Consider the following 19,078-nt stretch of genomic DNA (forward strand, 5'->3'; position numbering starts at 1 on the left):
TACTTTTACTATAATTTTAATATATATGTATATTATATACACCCCCCCCCCCCCCCCCCTAGGTGTTCCCCGAGATTTTTAGGCTATGAAAAGTGTTCCCTGGGACAAAAAAGGTTGGGAAACACTGTACTAGACAGCCCTCCCCCTCTCCACATGGAAGAGCAGTGCACCAAAGCATTATGGTCATTTTGGGAATTCAGCAATCAATCCAGACTACATATATTTTCTGGCCAAAGGGTGCGAGGGTTTCAAATTGTGCTACTGTAATACATTGACACGAAACAAGACAGGAACGCCCAAAAACATCACAGCCGGTTTTTTAACAAGACAGGAACGCCCAAAAACATCACATCCGGTTTTTTACCCTGGGCAGAATTTTCTATGGCTGCCAATGCAACTTTTTCCAATCCTTAATCACATACGGACAAACATCCATGCCGATAATATCTAACTTGCGGAGGTAACGTGCCTTGTCCGCGGGCAACAGATCTTTCAACGTATGGCATTGCAAATACGTTTGATAATCGCTACTCTGCGCAATATTGTTTTGAAAATGCCGCAAATTGCATTGCAGTGAACGAGAGCAAATCACAAATCACAAATCTTACCCTGGGGGGTGGGCGGAGCCGCGGAGTCGCAGCTGACGCCCCTCCCTCCGCTCTGATGACGCGTTGTTATGTCAATGTATCTACTAGAAAAACGTTCAACATTGAAGTGACTGCACTTTCTTCCAGTGGTGAAATGTCCCTTTAAGCACCTTCACTAATCTCATCCCTGTCACTGCCTTTGTCTGTCTGTCTGTCTATCCGTCCGTCCGTCCGTCCAGATAAGGACACTCGATCGTTCTGTTTGTTGAATCCAGACTCTCCAAAGTGCCGGTGTAAAGATGGACTCTGTAAAGGTAACAGCACTAATATCAATATTTGGGTCATATCAACTAAAATATCATTATGGTATAACACACAGGGCAGAGAGAGGATGACACCCGATAGCTAATGGACCAAAGTGATAGAATCTGATATGACAGCTGACCAATCAGAGAAGTGCACATTGAAGTGATAGAATCTGATATGACAGCTGACCAATCAGAGAAGTGCCCATTGAAGTGTGACTGTGACATGAGCAGTGGTGACTAAAGTACTCTGTTGTTTTACCTAAGTAAAAGTATCAATACTGCAATATAGAAATGCTAAAATAGTAAAAGTCCGGAATTCTAAATGTACTTCAGTAAAAGTACAAAAGTATTAGCATCAAAATGTAGTTAAAGTACCAAACATAAAAGTACTCATTATACAGAATGTCTCATTTCACAAGTTTTCAAATGTATACTTTTTTTGTTGTTGAAAATAGTAGATATACAAGCTCACAAAGTGTCGCATCAAGACGCATTGTGAGCTTGTAGATCGGCTATTTTAAAAGGGCTGAAGTAGTTGATGTATGTTTTGAATTAATAATCAAAATCTGCAAAGTAACTAGTAACTAAAGTTTTCAAATAAATGTAGTGGAGAAAAAGTACAATATTTGGATCCAAGATGTAGTGGAGTGAAAATACCTCCAAATTTTACTTAAGTACCGTACTTTAGTAATTGCCGTTTCATCACTGCCTCTCTTGGTGATTGCATAAAAGGCTTTATGGGATTAATCAGGGCGTTCTGAACTTCTGAGGAATGACAGCTGGTTCAGCATGTCCTAGCAAAGTTGTAGCAGCTAGACTCAGAGCATATTCACTCCCCCTACTCGCTTATACCTTGCACAAAAGCCCAGGAAAATGTCTTCAAAGGTATATATTTAAGGCTGTTCTGTTTAACATGTTAACCAACCATGCATTGCTTGACTATTGCCCCTGGCCATGTTCTCTGCAGGTGTACCCAAGGTGTCTTTGCAGCCTCACACACCCAGAACTACAACCACGCCACCACCTAAGAAGACTACAACTCCCACCACCAACACCACCATACGCACCACCACCAGGAAGTCAACTACTACTGCCCGGCAACCTGTTGTCACGACAACCACCGCCATCCCCACAACATCGTCAACAACGACCACACTGGCTACGACTGCACCTGCTACAACAACTACACCACCTACTACTACTACTACACCACCTACAACTACTACACTTAGTACCACTATTATTACTACTACGCCTAGTCCAACAACAACTATTACTACTGCTGCTAGTACTTATATACCTAGTACTGCTGCACCTAGCACTACTACCGCTAGCACTACGACACATGCTCCTGCTCCTACAACTACACCAACACCTACCACCACTGCTATGCCTACAACGACACAAGCTAGTACTGAAATACCTGCAACCACTAATCCGGCTACTACAGAACTGGAGACGACGACTACCGCTGCTCAAACTACTACGCCTGTTCAAACTACAGCGGCTAGTACGACGCCGACAGCGGAAACCACGCGACCTGCCGCCCCGGCGACGACGACGACAATAACAAGAACTACACGACTGACCGCTACCGCGGTCGCCGCGACAACCGTCCCGGCGACCACCACTTCCTTGGCGACCAGCGCCCCTCCCGCTCCCCCCACCACCACCCCGAGCAACAGGATCAACAAGGACGTGACGCAGAGGCAGAGAGGAGACGTACACAGTGAGCAAAGCACACACGCACCCACGCACACAAGCACGTACACAGCAGTAACCTGTTACCACTAACCTGTTACCAATTAACAATGCCGTTTGGCAGACACTTGTATCCAAGAGTGAGGTCGGAATGAGCAAAGTAAGCGTTTACTCTAGTCAAGCAAGGTCAATCATAGCAGAGGAAGCTTGATACCAGCGTGGAAAGTACATACGTATACGCAGAGCCATTAGAGTAAGACAGAGTTACGACAACTCTGTTCACTTCATGGGGCCAGTCGAATGGCGGCTCTTCTACATAGACTTCTATTGGCGTTAACTTATAGGGACCCCGGAAGTTTACGGAAATGCATTGGAGTCTATATGGGCACATGAACCACGTGACTGGGGCTGTTTTCTGCCCCCTCAATGTCGCAACTCTGTCCATACTCTATGTATGGCTCTGCCGTATATGATGTCAAGTCTCGTGAGTGACTTTATGAATACAATTTTGAGGTATTTGTACTTTTCTTGAGTATTTTCCAATTTCCAATGCCTTTACATCTGCTCCACGGCCTGTCTTAGGTGTAATGGGAGTTTCCGTACCGTTTTTATATGCCAATGTAGGCACTTGGAGCGGGTCAACACTAGAAGACCTGAGGGGGCATTATGACATATGCCATAAATTATGACATAAATGTATGACATATGACATAAATTATGACATATCTAGGCAGTCATAGAGATAGCAGAGGTAGCAGAAGTAGCAGGCATCTGGCAAGATGCCAGAGAGCTTTATAAACGAGTAAAAGTTATGTTAAAATCAGTCCTAAAAGTGTGTGTGTGTGTGTGTGTGTGTGTGTGTGTGTGTGTGTGTGTGTGTGTGTGTGTGTGTGTGCGTGTGCGTGTGCGTGTGTGTGCGGCGTGCGTGCACCAGTACCTCGCCTGCAGCCGGGTCACAACCATGTGTGGGAGTTTGAGATCGAACCAGGAAACACAGCTGACGACCCAGGTAATAATGTGTTTGTGTCTGTGTGCGTCTGTGTGCGCACGCATCCGTGTGCAATTGCGCATAACATGCATGTGTTTACAGACTGTAATTGCGCTGTCTTTGCTGCCAGATGCTGTATTACTGGCAAGTCACTGACTCATCACTCATGACTGTGTGTGTGTGTGTGTGTGTGTGTGTGTGTGTGTGTGTGTGTGTGTGTGTGTGTGTGTGTGTGTGTGTGTGTGTGTGTGTGTGTGTGTGTGTGTGTGTGTGCATGCATGCTGCAGCTGCTGGTGTTCTCCAGTGTACCTTTGAGCAAGGCATGTGTGATTGGCTGTCGGACAGAGAGGGGGACATGAGCTGGCAGACCGTACACAACCCCACAGGTACAGTAACACTTCCTTTAAGGTTTAAATTATTCATCATCCGGTGTTATTATAATCTCGTAATCATTTTGTCGTTTTTTGTCGTATTAGCAGTCTCTGTGGAACATGTCCCACCGACATTTCACGGCATGTATACCTGTATGAGTACGTGAATAAATTCTCTTGATTCTTGGTTCTTCTCGTATAGGTAAACATGTATTGCACAACATATATTTTCCCTATCATGCTCTGCGAGAAGTAATGCGAATTGCAGGACACATTGATCGTGGACACTTCAAAAAACGCCCGGGGTACATCCCGGGGCAACATATGTGACCAGATTTGACGCGCAAATTACAGCTTTTCACCAGAGGAGAAAAACTTCCTTTTTTTTCCCTTTTTTTCAAAATGAGTTAATAGCACAGGCAGACTCGTCACATACTAGAGCATGTCTGAAATAAGTGTCAGGGCTGAAATCGACATAAATATGAAATAAATGCCCAAACATGTAGCTATAGGTGTAATAGGTTAGAGAACACAGAAGTGAACCTTTCAAGCCTGTTTTCTCAACTCGCTGTTTCTCTGCAAGACATTACTCTATAAGCCATATCTCCAAAACTGGTGGGCCAAACTGAACAACCAATATGTCAATTTGAAGCTATGATTCCCTGCTTTCATATGACATGAAAAAACGAAAATTAAAAAGAATCCAATGGCAGTCCCTCAGTCAAATGTAGTCACATAAGTCTAAAGTATACAGGGTTAAGGTGTTAACACAATTCAATTCAATTCAAAGGGCTTTATTGGCATGAGAAAACATACGTTTACATTGCCAAAGCAGAAAGAACGATACAACAATACAGCAATACAATCAAAACAAAAATTATGTACATTTGAAGGTCAGAATCTTCAATAGATCAAATTCTATGTACCAAGGTCACTCGATGCAGGTATAGTGCAGGAATATACACAATGATTAGTCCTTAGGGTGGTTGTGTTCCATTTGATATCCTTCTCCTATCACAGCAGCTCACAAATCTTGCTGCTGTGTTTGCACATTGTTGTACTTCGCCCAGCAGATATGGGATTTTTTTGTCATTGGTCATGTTTTCACAATGGTCATGTTAACACAATGAGTGCCATTGTTTTCATCATAGGTGTCTTTCACGCCTCTGGTGTGACTAGTCTTTGTTTGATGATGCTTATACATCTTTCTTTGAGATTTACATTAGACAATTAAAAATTAGATATTTTCTCCCCGATTCAGATCTTTTGAAAATCATTAACAATATGATATTAAATATTAAAAACGGCTTTAAAATGCATGTTGACGGGAACCACTTGTGGTGTTTTATGTTATGTTTATGTTATGTTATGCATTATGTTATATTTTTCTATTGAAAAATAGCAGATCTACAAGCTCATAGCACGCCACCGAGTGGCGCGCTACGAGCTTGTAGGTCTGCTATTTTTGAAAAATCGTCAAAATGCGACACAAATCTTTGAATATATATTATTTCAGAGCGAAAGTTTGGCAATTGGCCAAATGGCCACAACTCAATCAAATGTCTACTGAACATGGTCAAACCATAAGAAGATCAAAATCTGTGGGTTGGCTTTAAGACCAGAGGCTCATTTGACTCTCTCTCTCTCTCTCTCTCTCTCTCTCTCTCTCAGGTGGGCGGTATCTTTCTGTTCCCGAGTTGAAGGCGGGACAACGGAGCATCCGAGGCGCCCGATTGGCTGTTTCCCTAGCCCCTGCCTGGAACCAGAGCGACGTGTGTTTCTCCTTCTCCCATTGGCTGACGGGCCACCATGTGGGCGTGCTCCAGCTGTTTGCCAGGAAAAGGGGGCGTGGTCAAAGGTAAGGATGATTCCAGTATTCCAGTCAGCACTGAAACATGACGAGTGGTTCCCAAACTGGGAACAGGGACATTACAAAAAAACAATGTATCAAGTTGTAAAAACATGAAACCGTTATATAGGGTCTCTATAGCCAAGGCTAATTTGCAACCTCAGTCCCTGGTTAGGCCTTTCTATACAAATGTGATCTACCATACTAAAAACAATCGTTTACAGAAAATACATGCAAATGCATCTAATCTAAAAAAATATTTTACAATAAAATTACAGTACCCATTACATTAACCTATAAAACAAAGTAAACGTAATCACTCAGATAACCCGTCAGAAATGTGAGCACAGTTGATTTGATTTCAACCATAGTTTTTTTATTTAACCTTTATTTAACCAGTAAAATCACATTGAGACTGCGTCTCTTTTACAAGTGGGAACTGGCCAAGGCAGAAATAAAAATTACACTTCAATACCACATCGTCAATGTTACATTTTGAACCAGCAAATACAACATCCATAATACACCTTAAAGTACCTACCGTATGCATAAATACAACAAGACACCTGTTCTACTTTTTAGTAGCAGGGCAAAATACACCATAATTATACACAATCTACACGATCTGAACCGATATAATAAATATATAGCCATGAACATAGGCTAGTACATATCCAAACACGCCCGTCTCTAGTTTTAGTACCGTAGGCAAGGAGTTCCAAAGGTTTGCCCCATTTTACTGAGAAGGCAGACTGTCTGAATGAGTTGTTACCATAAGACTGTAAAATAATATGGACAAAGCGTTCTCCGGGTCTGATATGGACGTAAGATGAAGCCTGTCAGTCCTTGAATTGTAAATCGCCATCTTTCTAGATCCGTTTGGGCCCAGCTGGCCATTGGCTGGCCCAGACAACGAGGCTGGACTTCCCCCCTTCTTCTTCGTTGGTTTTTATTTTGACTCGAGCGGGGGGGTGGATCCCGATCATAGACTGTAAAGGTAGCCACGCCCCTCAGAACATACTCCAAAACTTCCAAAAAGAATATTATGACATGAGAAATGAGACTTTAAACTAGTGACTGGAAGCAGAAAGTATTCATGACCATGTTTATTAATAAGTAATACAGTCTAGGTGAAGTTGGGCATGGACCTCTATTTTTTTGGGCCCAATGACAGCGCCACAACAGGCCAATATTATATGAACTTTCAGGAAGTCAGGATTTCCTACTGGCTTCAGACACTATTGGCTTCACTGCCCCCCTGGTTGTTACACTTGGGAACAAATAACAATACAGTTACAACTTGTGGAGGCTCGTGTAGTCGCTCTACCAGAGGTCTGAAGTCTGTCAACCAGTCCAGAGAACAAACCGGTTCTCTGGACCTCTGGATAGGAGTGAAATGGACCCTTATGGGTCTGTAACTCAGAGGAGTGCACAACCATTTGTACACTCTCAGAGTTAAATCGAGTTAAATCAGTTAAATTGATTTTACAATATAAACTGGGGGTCCCAGAGATAAATGCCATTAAACGGGGGTCCGTATAGCCTAATAATGCATGTCAAGCCGGGGGTCCTTGAAATTGAAATGGTTGAGAATCACTGCTAGAGCCATAAAGGGAAGGCCATATTGAATCACTGCTAGAGCCATAAAGGGAAGGCCATATTGACGGCAAGCGACGGGAGCTTGTCGGCGGGAGTCTCCTGCCGACAACTTAGCGCTGTGCTGTCTGGAGCTGCCTTTAGAATCTATCCAACGCACAACTAGCAATGTCCTAGAATAGAGGGTATGTGCACATGCTTAAAGTGAATGGCACATCGAGTGGCAAATCGAGTGGCAAAGCAAAGTGAGTTTAACAATGTTTAATGCAATCAGATAGGACTTTTCTGTGTGGATGTATGGGCTGTCGAGGCCAGAAAGTATTTTTCTTTTCTCAGTAGGCGTTCCTGCATAACTTCCTGGTTTGATGATGTCACGCTCATACCCTCTATATCCAGCTCCAACATGTCGTCTCTATGATGTGATTGGTTGTTGCAGGTACGGCCACGCCCTCTGGAGTCGGACGGGCAGTCATGGGTGGAGACAAACACGGGTCACACTGTGGGGGGTGGAGAAGGTGAGATACGCACGCACGCACAAACGCACGCACACACACACACAAATGCAAGAAATGCCTTCCTGACTGTGTGTGTGTGTGTGTGTGTGTGTGTGTGTGTGTGTGTGTGTGTGTGTGTGTTGTGTGCGTGTGTGCGTGCGTGCGCACGCGTGCAGGTGTTGTTGAAGGCAGAGAGAAAGGGACGAGGACAGATCGCCATTGATGACATCACTCTTAAGGGAGGAGCCTGTCAGTGACATCACATCGGGGGAGGGGTTAGGCACAATCCATGCACTCTGAGAGACCTGTTGCACGCGCACACAGAGACAATCCAAACAGTATGTTAAAGTTACAGTCAAATATTTATAAACAGTTTATTTATTTATTTTGCTATTTAACAGTTTCACATACGTAAATGTTTGCGATTGCAGAATTTCTATAGACTCGATTGCGTTAATTTAACAGTAAAATTAAACGATATATGGACAATGCTGATATGATCAATATTAATGTTGAATTAATGTTTGATTAATAGTGAACGGAAACAGTATAATAAACTTCATAAGAAACATTAAGCATACAACCACACTGTCCACTGGACACTACATGTTGTTGATAATTCACCAATGCTCCTAAATATGTAAATATAGCATCACAAATTAATACTGACTTTATTGATTACATGTTAATGTTAATAACATTATTGATCACATAACGGATATGAATTAATTACAATATTCCTGCTACTTGATGCAGGAATAAAATTATAAGAACTGAATAATGATTATGTAATGTTACAGATTATATTTTAAATATTGATCATCATGTCATTTTTGACATGTTACTGTATATTGATTTTGTTTATTAATTCAATGCAATTGATTATGTTCTATATATCGTTGCTGTTCGGCAGAAACCCGCTAACTCAATCTTTCAGGTTTTTTATTTTGTCATAAAACAAATGCTATTGAATATACATCCATTTTAATGACTTCCTTTGAACGAAGACGTGCTGCGTGATGATTTATTTCATTCACCTGGTATTTCCCAACGCTGCGCGTTCCTCCAACACAGCTGGTTTTGATTACAGAACTACTCATTCAAGATGACATCCAGACAGTGTATTGCTCTTTTTAAACTTAATCATCACGCTTAAACATATAAATGCTCCAAAAAGCGATTGCATCCCGTCTATAAAAAGCGTTTCTGACAACACCTGCTAACTCCATTGCTAACCGTACAAATTACCTTGGAAATCCATTGTCGGCTAATTGTTTGGAGTTTTGGCCCAACAGCAGAGATAATATATTGAGTATGTGTATTTGGATTTTTAATATAATTGACGATGTTCATGTGTATCGGCATTCATGTTATTGATCAGTTTCTTTATGTATGAGTATTAATTTGGACAGTTTTGTTTATTTTAATTTTCTTAATTTGTTTGTGGCTTTTTTTTAACCCCCTTCTCTCGCCCAATTTAGTCAATTTAGGCACCCTCCCCGCATTGTGTTTGTAACTTTGTATAGATAGACGCTATAGACAAAGCCGAATGCACCGCGGTGGATTTGAACCCCCGGCCACCGCGGCGGTGGGCAGGCACTTTACCACTGCGCCACCCGAGCGTTTTGTTTAACGACGATGTAATGCTATTGACGTTATTGTTTATCGATTGGGTTCTAGGTATTAATAGATGTTTTTGCTCGGCTGAATCAGCCTGTGTTTGAACAGAATGTGAAATAAATTGATGAGGAATGAATACAATAATTCAACATGCACAACGTCTGCTCGCTGTGTCGACGTCGGGCCTAAATGGGTTAACCGTCTTGCCTGTTTTCATTGCAAAAGGCTTCAACAGACACAGAGAAAACCCCAGACCACAGACAATCCGCTGAATGTTCAAAGTTCAGGTTTTGTGGGTGTAATTGAGCTCAGAAAACGTAAAAGAAAGACGAAAAATAAAATCACACCCGTGTGAACTGAGTGGTGCAACTCCCCCCCCCCCCCCCCCCCCCCCCCCCCCCCCCCCCCCCCCCCCCCCCTCCCCCGCCCCCACCCACCCCCACCTCTCTCTCATTAGCAGGCAACAGAGCAGCACTATCTCTCTCTGTTTCTGGCACCCCCTACTGGTACTAATAGTCATATACTGGTGCTCAGATACACATAGGCAGGTGAACACGAACATTGCTGGTTGTAGGAGTGGTTGCACCACTGGAAAAAAATGCTAATGAATGTCATGAAAGCTTTAAGCTGAGAACGTGAGTACTTTTTCCACCACTGTCCAACTGACGGACGCCTCCGGTGTGTCTCTACAGCCGTGGTGAACAATGGGAGTGTTTGATGACACACACACGCACGCGTCTGCCGCTCGCTGTTTGTCAGACAGGAGATCAACACAAAGTGACAGACAGGAAGAGGAGGTGAGCCGGGGTGCAGGTGTACAAGCTCCGCCCCCATACCTAACCTCTGACCCCCCTGACACCGATTCAGACACCGCCTGGGGCGGGCGAGAGAAAGAGAGAGAGAGAGAGAGACAGCCTCATGGGCACACCTGAACTTCCATGCGGGGCCAAAAGAAGCTGTCTGCCGGGGTCTCTTGGGTTTTTTAGACAGCTGGTGGATGGAAATGAAGCTCCGCCCACACGCGGCAGAATGCCGCGAATCTAGCTTAGTTTAGTTTATTTGAAATGCAATTAAAAAGGTTTAATACAGCAGATTGAGGATAAAGATTATCCAAAGTTTTTAGACTTGCAGTATTTTTAACGTGGTCCTCTCACAAGCAACAAACCAGACACAGGATCTAAAGGCACAGTGGTGGATTTTTCTTTACTTACTTAAGTATCAATACTGCAATATAGAAACTGTATTAAAGTCAGGTATCAAAATATATTAAGTAAAAAAGTTAAAGTAGTTATTATTCAGAATATTTGTCTCATTTCGCATGTTTCAAATGTCTAAAATGTATACAAATATTTTGACAGTAGCAGATTTACAAGCTCACAATGTGTCGCATTGCAACGCATTGTGAGCTTGTAGATCTGCTGTTATATATCTATATATATATATATATATATGTGTGTGTGTGTGTGTGTCTGTGTCTGTGTCTGTGTGTGTGTGTGTGTGTGTGTGTGTGTGTGTGTGTGTGTGTGTGGCCTACTGTATATGTTTTGTAATAATAATCCAAATCTACAAAGTAATTAACTAACATTTTCAAACTAATTTATTAGATTGGTATCCACATTGATGACTGAACTAGTAGACATTTTCTGAACTGTCCACAGCCCTCCTCTGAGACACAGAGTGAGTAGACAGGTTTCTGAACTGTCCACAGCCCTCTGAGACACAGAGTGAGTAGACAGGTTTCTGAACTGTCCACACACAGCCCTCCTCTGAGACACAGAGTGAGTAGACGGGTGTCTGAACTGTCCACAGCCCTCTGAGACACAGAGTGAGTAGACAGGTTTCTGAACTGTCCACAGCCCTCCTCTGAGACACAGAGTGAGTAGACAGGTTTCTGAACTGTCCACGACTCCACACACAGCCCTCCTCTGAGACACAGAGTGAGTAGACAGGTTTCTGAACTGTCCACGACTCCACACACAGCCCTCCTCTGAGACACAGAGTGAGTAGACAGGTTTCTGAACTGTCCACACACAGCCCTCCTCTGAGACACAGAGTGAGTAGACGGGTTTCTGAACTGTCCACAGCCCTCCTCTGAGACACAGAGTGAGTAGACAGGTTTCTGAACTGTCCACAGCCCTCCTCTCAGACACAGAGTGAGTAGACAGGTTTCTGAACTGTCCACAGCCCTCCTCTGAGACACAGAGTGAGTAGACAGGTTTCTGAACTGTCCACACACAGCCCTCCTCTGAGACACAGAGTGAGTACAGGTTTCTGAACTGTCCACACACAGCCCTCCTCTGAGACACAGAGTGAGTAGACAGGTTTCTGAACTGTCCACACACAGCCCTCCTCTGAGACACAGAGTGAGTAGACAGGTTTCTGAACTGTCCACACACAGCCCTCCTCTGAGACACAGAGTGAGTAGACGGGTTTCTGAACTGTCCACACACAGCCCTCCTCTGAAACACAGAGTGAGTAGACAGGTTTCTGAACTGTCCACAGCCCTCCTCTCAGACACAGAGTGAGTAGACTGTTTCTGAACTGTCCACAGCCCTCCTCTGAGACACAGAGTGAGTAGACTGTTTCTGAACTGTCCACAGCCCTCCTCTGAGACACAGAATGAGTGGACAGAAATGGTGGCATCTCATGAGCATTACATTCTGAAGACCAGGTTGAAAACGGGTGAGGTGGACTGGAGCTACTTTAAGCAGTCATTCTATTGTCTGTTTTGAGCTATGTTGCTTTGTGTCCAGATCAAGTCCAATGTCTCTTCATCTGTTAAGTCTATCAAAGCATCCACAGAGAGGTGGGAGGAGCAGTTGGTGTTGTAACACCTGCTTTTAGAAGTTCTGCTGCAACACACATGCATGCACACTAATAATACACACACAAGAGAGAGAGAGAGAGAGAGAGAGCGAGAGAGCGAGAGAGTGATAGAGGGAGATGGAGAGAGGGAGAATAGGGGCAGAGGGATGATTGGTAGTTTGAATAGATTCCTCAGTTTATAGGCGCATGTGTCCGCGTGTGTTGTGCGTGCGTGTGTGCGGACGTGCATGCGTGAGTGCGTGCATGTGTGTGTGTGTGTGTGTGACAGCTGGTGTTAATGATTTAAGGACCGACCCTCCTTGTTAACCCTGCAATTATAGCAATAACTACAGTACTCTCTCTCTCTCTCTCTCTCTCTCTCTCTCTCTCTCTCTCTCTCTCTCTGTAAAAAGAAGAATCCCAAAATGTATACGTTCTGTTAGACTAAAAGAGCTGGAGAGACAGAGACACTCATGTTACTGAACAAACACTATAAGCAATGCTTCTCAAAGTGGGTTCCGGAGAGACGCCCTCAGGGGTGCATGAGTGCAAATGATATATATATATATATATATATATATATATATATATACACACACACACCAGCTAAATGATTTGTGGTTGATAGCTGGGAAGGGAACCAAATAGACCCTTATTGTAACTCTCTGAGACTGTATACAAACCCTTATTAGTGGTTCCATTTCTACTCTTTAGTTTTATTGCGGCGTCCGACCGTGGCGTAATGCATAATAAAACCGGGGGCCCTTCAGAACATTTGAAAACCACTGCTCTATAGTAGCAATGACTATCATCCATTTTAACGAAACAAATTATTAACAACAACATCAGGGGTCTTCAACCTCCTGGGGCATTGGTTCACAAAGTGCGGTCCGGGGACCCCCAGGGGTCCTTGAGGGGGTGCCAGGGGGTCCCCAACTAAATGATAGTTTGGAACCAAAATGGACCCTTATGGTTCTGTAACCATAAATTAACATTGCTTTTACAATATAAATCGGGGTCCCAGAGATAGAAATGCCATTAAATGGGGGTCCGTAGACTAAATGCATGTTAAACTGGGGGGGGGTCCTTGAAATTATGTGGGTCCCTGGCATATCTTTTCAAATGGCGTCCGCAGGCTAATTAGTGTCAATTTGGGAATTGGGGGTCCTTGACATGAAAAATGTTGCGGAACCACTGGCCTAGAGGTCAGAGGCCATGGATGCTGTGTAACATCTTTACTGTTTTCATTATTGACGTTAGCGTCGTTGGAATTGAACCATATAGTTATAGTTCTGAGGAAAACAAATCTATCACTTGTCCTCTTCTGTCCTCGTGTGGTCATTATGGGGAATTACAACAGTCACCTATGATATCTGACTGGGAAAACCTATAAGAATTATTTATACATTTACTGCAATGGTCTCTTATATGCACCAACTTGAACTGGGTTGATTGAACCCAAAACGAGCACATGATGAATAGTAGTTCATTATGTATACAGAGCTCCTGTCCAACTTAATTCCAGTAAAACTTAATTCCAGTATTAACAGTGTTAATTTTGACAGCAAATTTAGATTTTGTATTAGTCATAGTCTTTTGAAAAAAATGTATATTGATTGTTAAAATATCGATATCGAAAAACATATTTAGTGGTTTCACTGATGCGAGTGTGACATGTCTTGAATTCTTCATGTATTCGTTCTTGCCATTTATATTATTACTTATTGTGACACTCCTGTCTGATTAGAAATGGACTTTGTTAGAAAAAACACCCTTTGAACTCAATGTACAAAAAAGGTGACAAAAGAATCACACCCGTGTGAAGTGAGGGGCGCTCTTGTCGTCGTACATCATCTAATAAAAAACTAATATATCTTCTTCATAAATTAATTGATCAATTTATGTAATCATCTTTTAACAATGATACAATGTTTAAAAAAAACAAAAACATTTAGTGTATTTAATTAATAATTTTATATTTACTTATCCTTTCACCATGATGATGTAAGATCATGTAATATTCCCCTAATAAAGTCATCTTTTCACCATGATCATGTAAGATGACAACTGAATTTATGTGATTGTTTAGCCGATTTGCTCGTCTACATATGACGTACATCAGTGACGTAGAGTCTGTGGGGGGCCAGGGCCCCCATGAGGATTTTTGGGGAATTCCTAAAATTCCTAAAGAACACCTCTTGGCCCCACCCAAGTACTCAAATGCCTACATTTCTGTGCTCTGCTTACTTGTTTTTATTCACAATGAAACCACCACCAGCTAAGAAGGTCTTCGTCCAGAGAAAGCTACAGTTTGCCAACTTTACCAATATGTAAATAAAAGTACCAGCGAGGGGGTACTCCCCATGAGGATTATGAAAACTATTTGTCCCTGACGTACATTTTCCTTTCATTGTCAATGGCATTTAATGTTAATGTTTGTGTTGCCACAAATGTACGTCATATTTCAGGCACATATGACGTCATTTCTCCTTTCATTGTCAATGGCAAATGTGAGACGTGTGGGGACAAAAGCTGTATATAGGACGGGATAGCGCCCCTCAACAACAGATCTACCTTAGCTGGCATAAAAGTTCTCTCATCTAGAACAATAGTGTGTTGCCTACAGCAACCACACTAATTAAAGCTGATCGATGAATAGGTACTTTCCCCTGATTGGCTGAAATTGGCAACCCACCTGAAAATAGAGTATATCGTATGCGTACCCAGAACCACCAATCCAACCGATATGGCCATAGGCCTACTGTATATGGTCATATCATAATGATGTTTATGATGACATATGATGATGATGTACTATTAACCCATGTCTTCCGGAAAGATTCGTCTGTCTGTCACCACCACAAATGTTGCCGACTGCAAACGAAGAGGTCCTCCGTTACTTGCACATTTATGCTTATTTTGCACTGTATATAGGGTTTGATTGAATTATTTAAATTTGCACGGCATATGCACTTTAGTCATTTGTATATTTGCACACAAAGGAAAAGCAGTCATGATTTTATTTTATTTCTGAACGGGAACCCATTTTGGTGTTAGCATAACGTCATGCTTTAGCTATTGAAAAATAGCAGATCTACAAGCTCATAGCACGCCACCGAGTGGCGCGCTACGAGCTTGTAGGTCTGCTATTTTTTTGAAAAATCGAAGAGCGACTGACATTTTTAGAATCTGATCTCAGGTCAGAATGGGTTAATCAGACCAGTGTGTGTCCAGTGGAAACCTCGTATGAATCTGATCTCAGGTCAGAATGGGTTAATTTTATAAGGCTGCCAGAAACACACACCAGGCTTCTGATATTTTAACATCCGTTAGTGATTTCATCATTAATTAACAGGAATTAAGGATGAAATAATGATACATTTATGGTGAATTGAAATCACGAATTAACCGTTAATTAAGAGTTAATTACTGTATGTGTATAAATTTGCTCCCTATACGTTTTTACCAGTAAAGCTATATGTATGCAGAGGTTTCACCTCTTTGATTGATTGATAATATATATTGATTGATTTCACCACCAATCATGTACGTACAAAAAAAGTAAAAGTTTTAATTGTAATTTGGTCATAAATAAAACACCTTGGCCTTTTGTGTCCTGGTGTTGTCAATTCAGTGCAGATGAAGTTCTCTATCATGTCAAGACTATCTTCAACGTGAATGAATCGCCTGGAAAGAACACCTCTGATGCACCAGAAACGGCATATAGCATTCAGGCGCTGCTGCACCAGAAACAGCCTATAGCATTCAGGCGCTGCTGCACCGGTACAGCTTGCGCGTCCGTCGACTGAAGGCCTATTCATAGTCTGGATTTTCGGTGGTGAGGTGACCACCGCTCCGGTGGTGAGCTGACCACCGGAGCTGAAATAACGTTGAGCGGTGGTGAGTAAAAACAGAGAGAAGGGCTGGAGTGGTGGCGGTGGTTTGATCTTCACCGCGGCTCGTGACGTCATGCTGTAGTTCGGTGGTCACCCCACCACCGAAAATCCAGACTATGTATGAGCCTTAAGAGAGAACCGAGTAGAACAAGATGTAGGCGTTCGGGGACTTGACCGCGGAGATGCCGGTCACTGCGTCGTCGTCAAACTTGAACCAGCTCTGTTTGAGACTGCTCTTACAGTATGCCGTGTAATGGCCGCCGTCCAAACCCCCGTAGTGGTTCGACACGGCGTACAGGCTGTATCCCCTGAGTTTCTGCGTGGGTCCAATGACGTACGGCGACAGGTCTAGACTGTCGAGAGGGAAGTCGACCGACGTCTGCAGCTTCTGCCTCCACGGGCCTTCGTAGGAGAAGCGCTTCAGGTGCACCAGGAGGATGGGAGGGACCTTCCAGATCTCCAGCTTCTTGGTGGAGTCTCGGTCGAAGTTGCAGTGCCTGCAGAACACCTTGTTGTTGACGGTCAGGCGCTCCTCCTTGGAGAACATCCGGAGACAGTCCTGGAGCGTGCAATCGCTGGCAGAGGCCAGGGGCAGCGACAGGTACATGAAGGTCTCGAAGGTGCGTGACTTGCGCTGGCAGGTGAGACATTGCACGGTGGACTTGAACTGACCCTGGAATAGTGCCACGATGATGGACTCGTTGAGCATTTTGTGTTTGGCCCAGGCCAGGTCCGCTGCCTCCTGGTCGTTCAGATGGTCGGTGTCCTCCTCCTTGTAGCGTTTGTTGTTATTTGCCTTGTTGAGGTCCTCGTGGAGGCCGTCCATCAGGAAGAGCAGCAGCTCCTGTGAGTCCTGCTGTTCGTTACCATTGAACTGGCTATTTATCTTGCCTACGGTGTTCTTGAAGTCCAAGGGGCTGATGCATTTATACAGACCCGACCAGAGGGCTTTCATGATCTCGCCAAACTCCTCCGCCACCTGCCCCTTATGGCCCAGGATATTGTCCCTGTTGATGTCGTCCCTGTAGAGGTCTTGGTTGAAGTATTGGGCCAAGGTGCCAGTGCTGCACAGACACTGCAGGATGGAGTTCATATAACACGTGCTGCCCAGATTTTTTAACCCCGTCATTAATGCACCCGTGCCTCCATATATAGGATTTAGGTTGGGGATCTTGGCATTCGAAGGCTTCAAATTGGGGAGTGCAGTGGTGACAGGTTTGGTTTCTCTGTTGACGGGGGGTATGGTAGCTGTGGCGGCGATAGATTCCTTCCTCTGCGGCTCCTCCTTCAGATCTTGGCTGAAATCATGGTTTGATTCCCCGAATGGCGTCGGGGGGATATGGACCTCGGGAGGGTAGACGTGGACGTTGTTAGATGAGGAGTGGTAGTAGCGGTATGTACCTGTCACGTTATCCAGGAACCTAGTCCAACCTGGAGGCAAACCTGGAACACTAATGCCCATCACCTCCTTCCAGGGCCTGGTTATTAAGTCCTCCGTCTTCTTAATTTCACCCATAACGTGGTTGGGAACAGGTGAGTCCAGTGGTATGTCTGAGCTCTGCTCTTTCATTGCACTTCTCTTCTCCTCAGCCTTCTGCCACTCGAGCGTCTTCCTTGCCCGGTGTGTCTCATCCTCTTCCGTCACGTTCTCACTTTTCGTCTCCTTCTGGAACCGTTCCTTCTCTGCCCTGTCCTCTTCAGTGCAGCACTCCTGTGTGTGCTTCTCCTGCTCCTCCCTGGCCTTCTCCGTCACGGCAGCGGCCCCGGCATGGATCCGACTCTGCCGCTCCTCGGACAGGGAGCTGCTGGAGATGAGCAGAGGCTTGACCGATCGATCAGGAACGACTGGGCCATTCATCTGAGCCAGGTCCTTAGCCGAGTCATTCTGGTTTGGTCTAGTATCGTCCAGTGGCTTATTGGTACGGTCAACCTGTGGGATGCCCTTGGCTGTAACGACCGACGGGCTGGGTCTAGCATTTTCAGGTGCCATGGACAGGTATACTTGGGCATCAAATGGTTTTGGCAGACCGTCTGTTGTTCCCATGGATGTTTCAGGGAATGGCTGTTCTGCTGCAGCAACTCCATTCACCAGCAGAGGGGCTGGAGGGTCCTGGTGCTCAAGTTCAGGCTTGTCTGGCTTCCTTTCCTCGAGGGATGGGTAACTGAAGTTTAACGGAGGGTGTGTGTTGATGACGTTCTGCCTAGGGGGCTGGACCTTAGCGTTGGTGGTGTACATAGGGTAGGACAGTAGCCAGTTCTCATAGCCTCCCTGCAGTATCATGGGCTCACCGCGAAGGATGGTTACGCTGTCCCACTTGTAAAGAGCATCTTTGAGGCTCTGTAAGGTGGTTCCAAGTATCAGATCAGTGACTGAGCTGAACCAGTCAAGTAGGACTATGTGGTCCACAAACCCTCGTCTACTCCACTGTTCTTTGGAGACTTCCGGAAGATTTAACTCAATCTGGTTTACGGTAATTCCTGGGCTTATGGCTTCTTCGGGTACGCTGATGACGCAGGTCTGGCCTGGTATCTGAATGTGGGAGTCCTCAAAGTCATTCACGCTACGGGTGTCCATGACTAGAACAGTCTGGTCCTCAATCAGTTGGAATAGTTTCTCAGCAGTGATCCCTCCTGCAGGTGCATATTTAACCTCTGTCAGCTCTCCCATCTTGACCTTGTCCTTTGTGTTCGCTGAGGGTCCTTTCTCAGACATCTCCCTCTTTTTCCTTTCCTCTTGTCTCTCCTCCTTAAGTTTCTCATACCTGAGTTTGAGCCTTTCTTTTAGCTTCTCTGCCTCTTCCAAAGCTTTCATAAGATGTGTTGGTTGTTGATTGTAGTCTGGTCTCTTCATAATGATATCCAT

At 44.2% G+C, this 19,078-nt stretch overlaps 2 protein-coding genes across 2 annotated transcripts in view; one reads left to right on the forward strand and one right to left on the reverse strand.

Annotated features, from left to right (window-relative positions):
- Window positions 1-9,638, forward strand: part of LOC310875724 (nephronectin-like) — a 23,941-nt gene extending 14,303 nt beyond the window's left edge. The window contains exons 7-13 of the mRNA XM_083789040.1: window positions 827-901; window positions 1,863-2,624; window positions 3,531-3,605; window positions 3,872-3,970; window positions 5,627-5,813; window positions 7,837-7,915; window positions 8,071-9,638. Of these exons, the coding sequence (XP_083645166.1) occupies window positions 827-901; window positions 1,863-2,624; window positions 3,531-3,605; window positions 3,872-3,970; window positions 5,627-5,813; window positions 7,837-7,915; window positions 8,071-8,151 (1,358 nt within the window). The 3' untranslated portion in view covers window positions 8,152-9,638. The remainder of the gene's footprint in view (window positions 1-826; window positions 902-1,862; window positions 2,625-3,530; window positions 3,606-3,871; window positions 3,971-5,626; window positions 5,814-7,836; window positions 7,916-8,070) is intronic.
- A 6,704-nt stretch (window positions 9,639-16,342) lies between these two features.
- LOC310875608 (ubiquitin carboxyl-terminal hydrolase 8-like) lies at window positions 16,343-19,078 on the reverse strand (the record flags this gene model as incomplete). The annotated part of the gene is made up of 1 exon (XM_083788898.1): window positions 16,343-19,078. The coding sequence occupies one exon, from the start codon at window positions 19,076-19,078 to the stop codon at window positions 16,343-16,345; it is 2,736 nt and encodes a 911-aa protein (XP_083645024.1).

The sequence above is a fragment of the Protomyctophum parallelum genome, assembly GCF_964188405.1.
Source record: "Protomyctophum parallelum genome assembly, chromosome: 18".
In the NCBI taxonomy this organism is placed as follows: domain Eukaryota; kingdom Metazoa; phylum Chordata; class Actinopteri; order Myctophiformes; family Myctophidae; genus Protomyctophum; species Protomyctophum parallelum.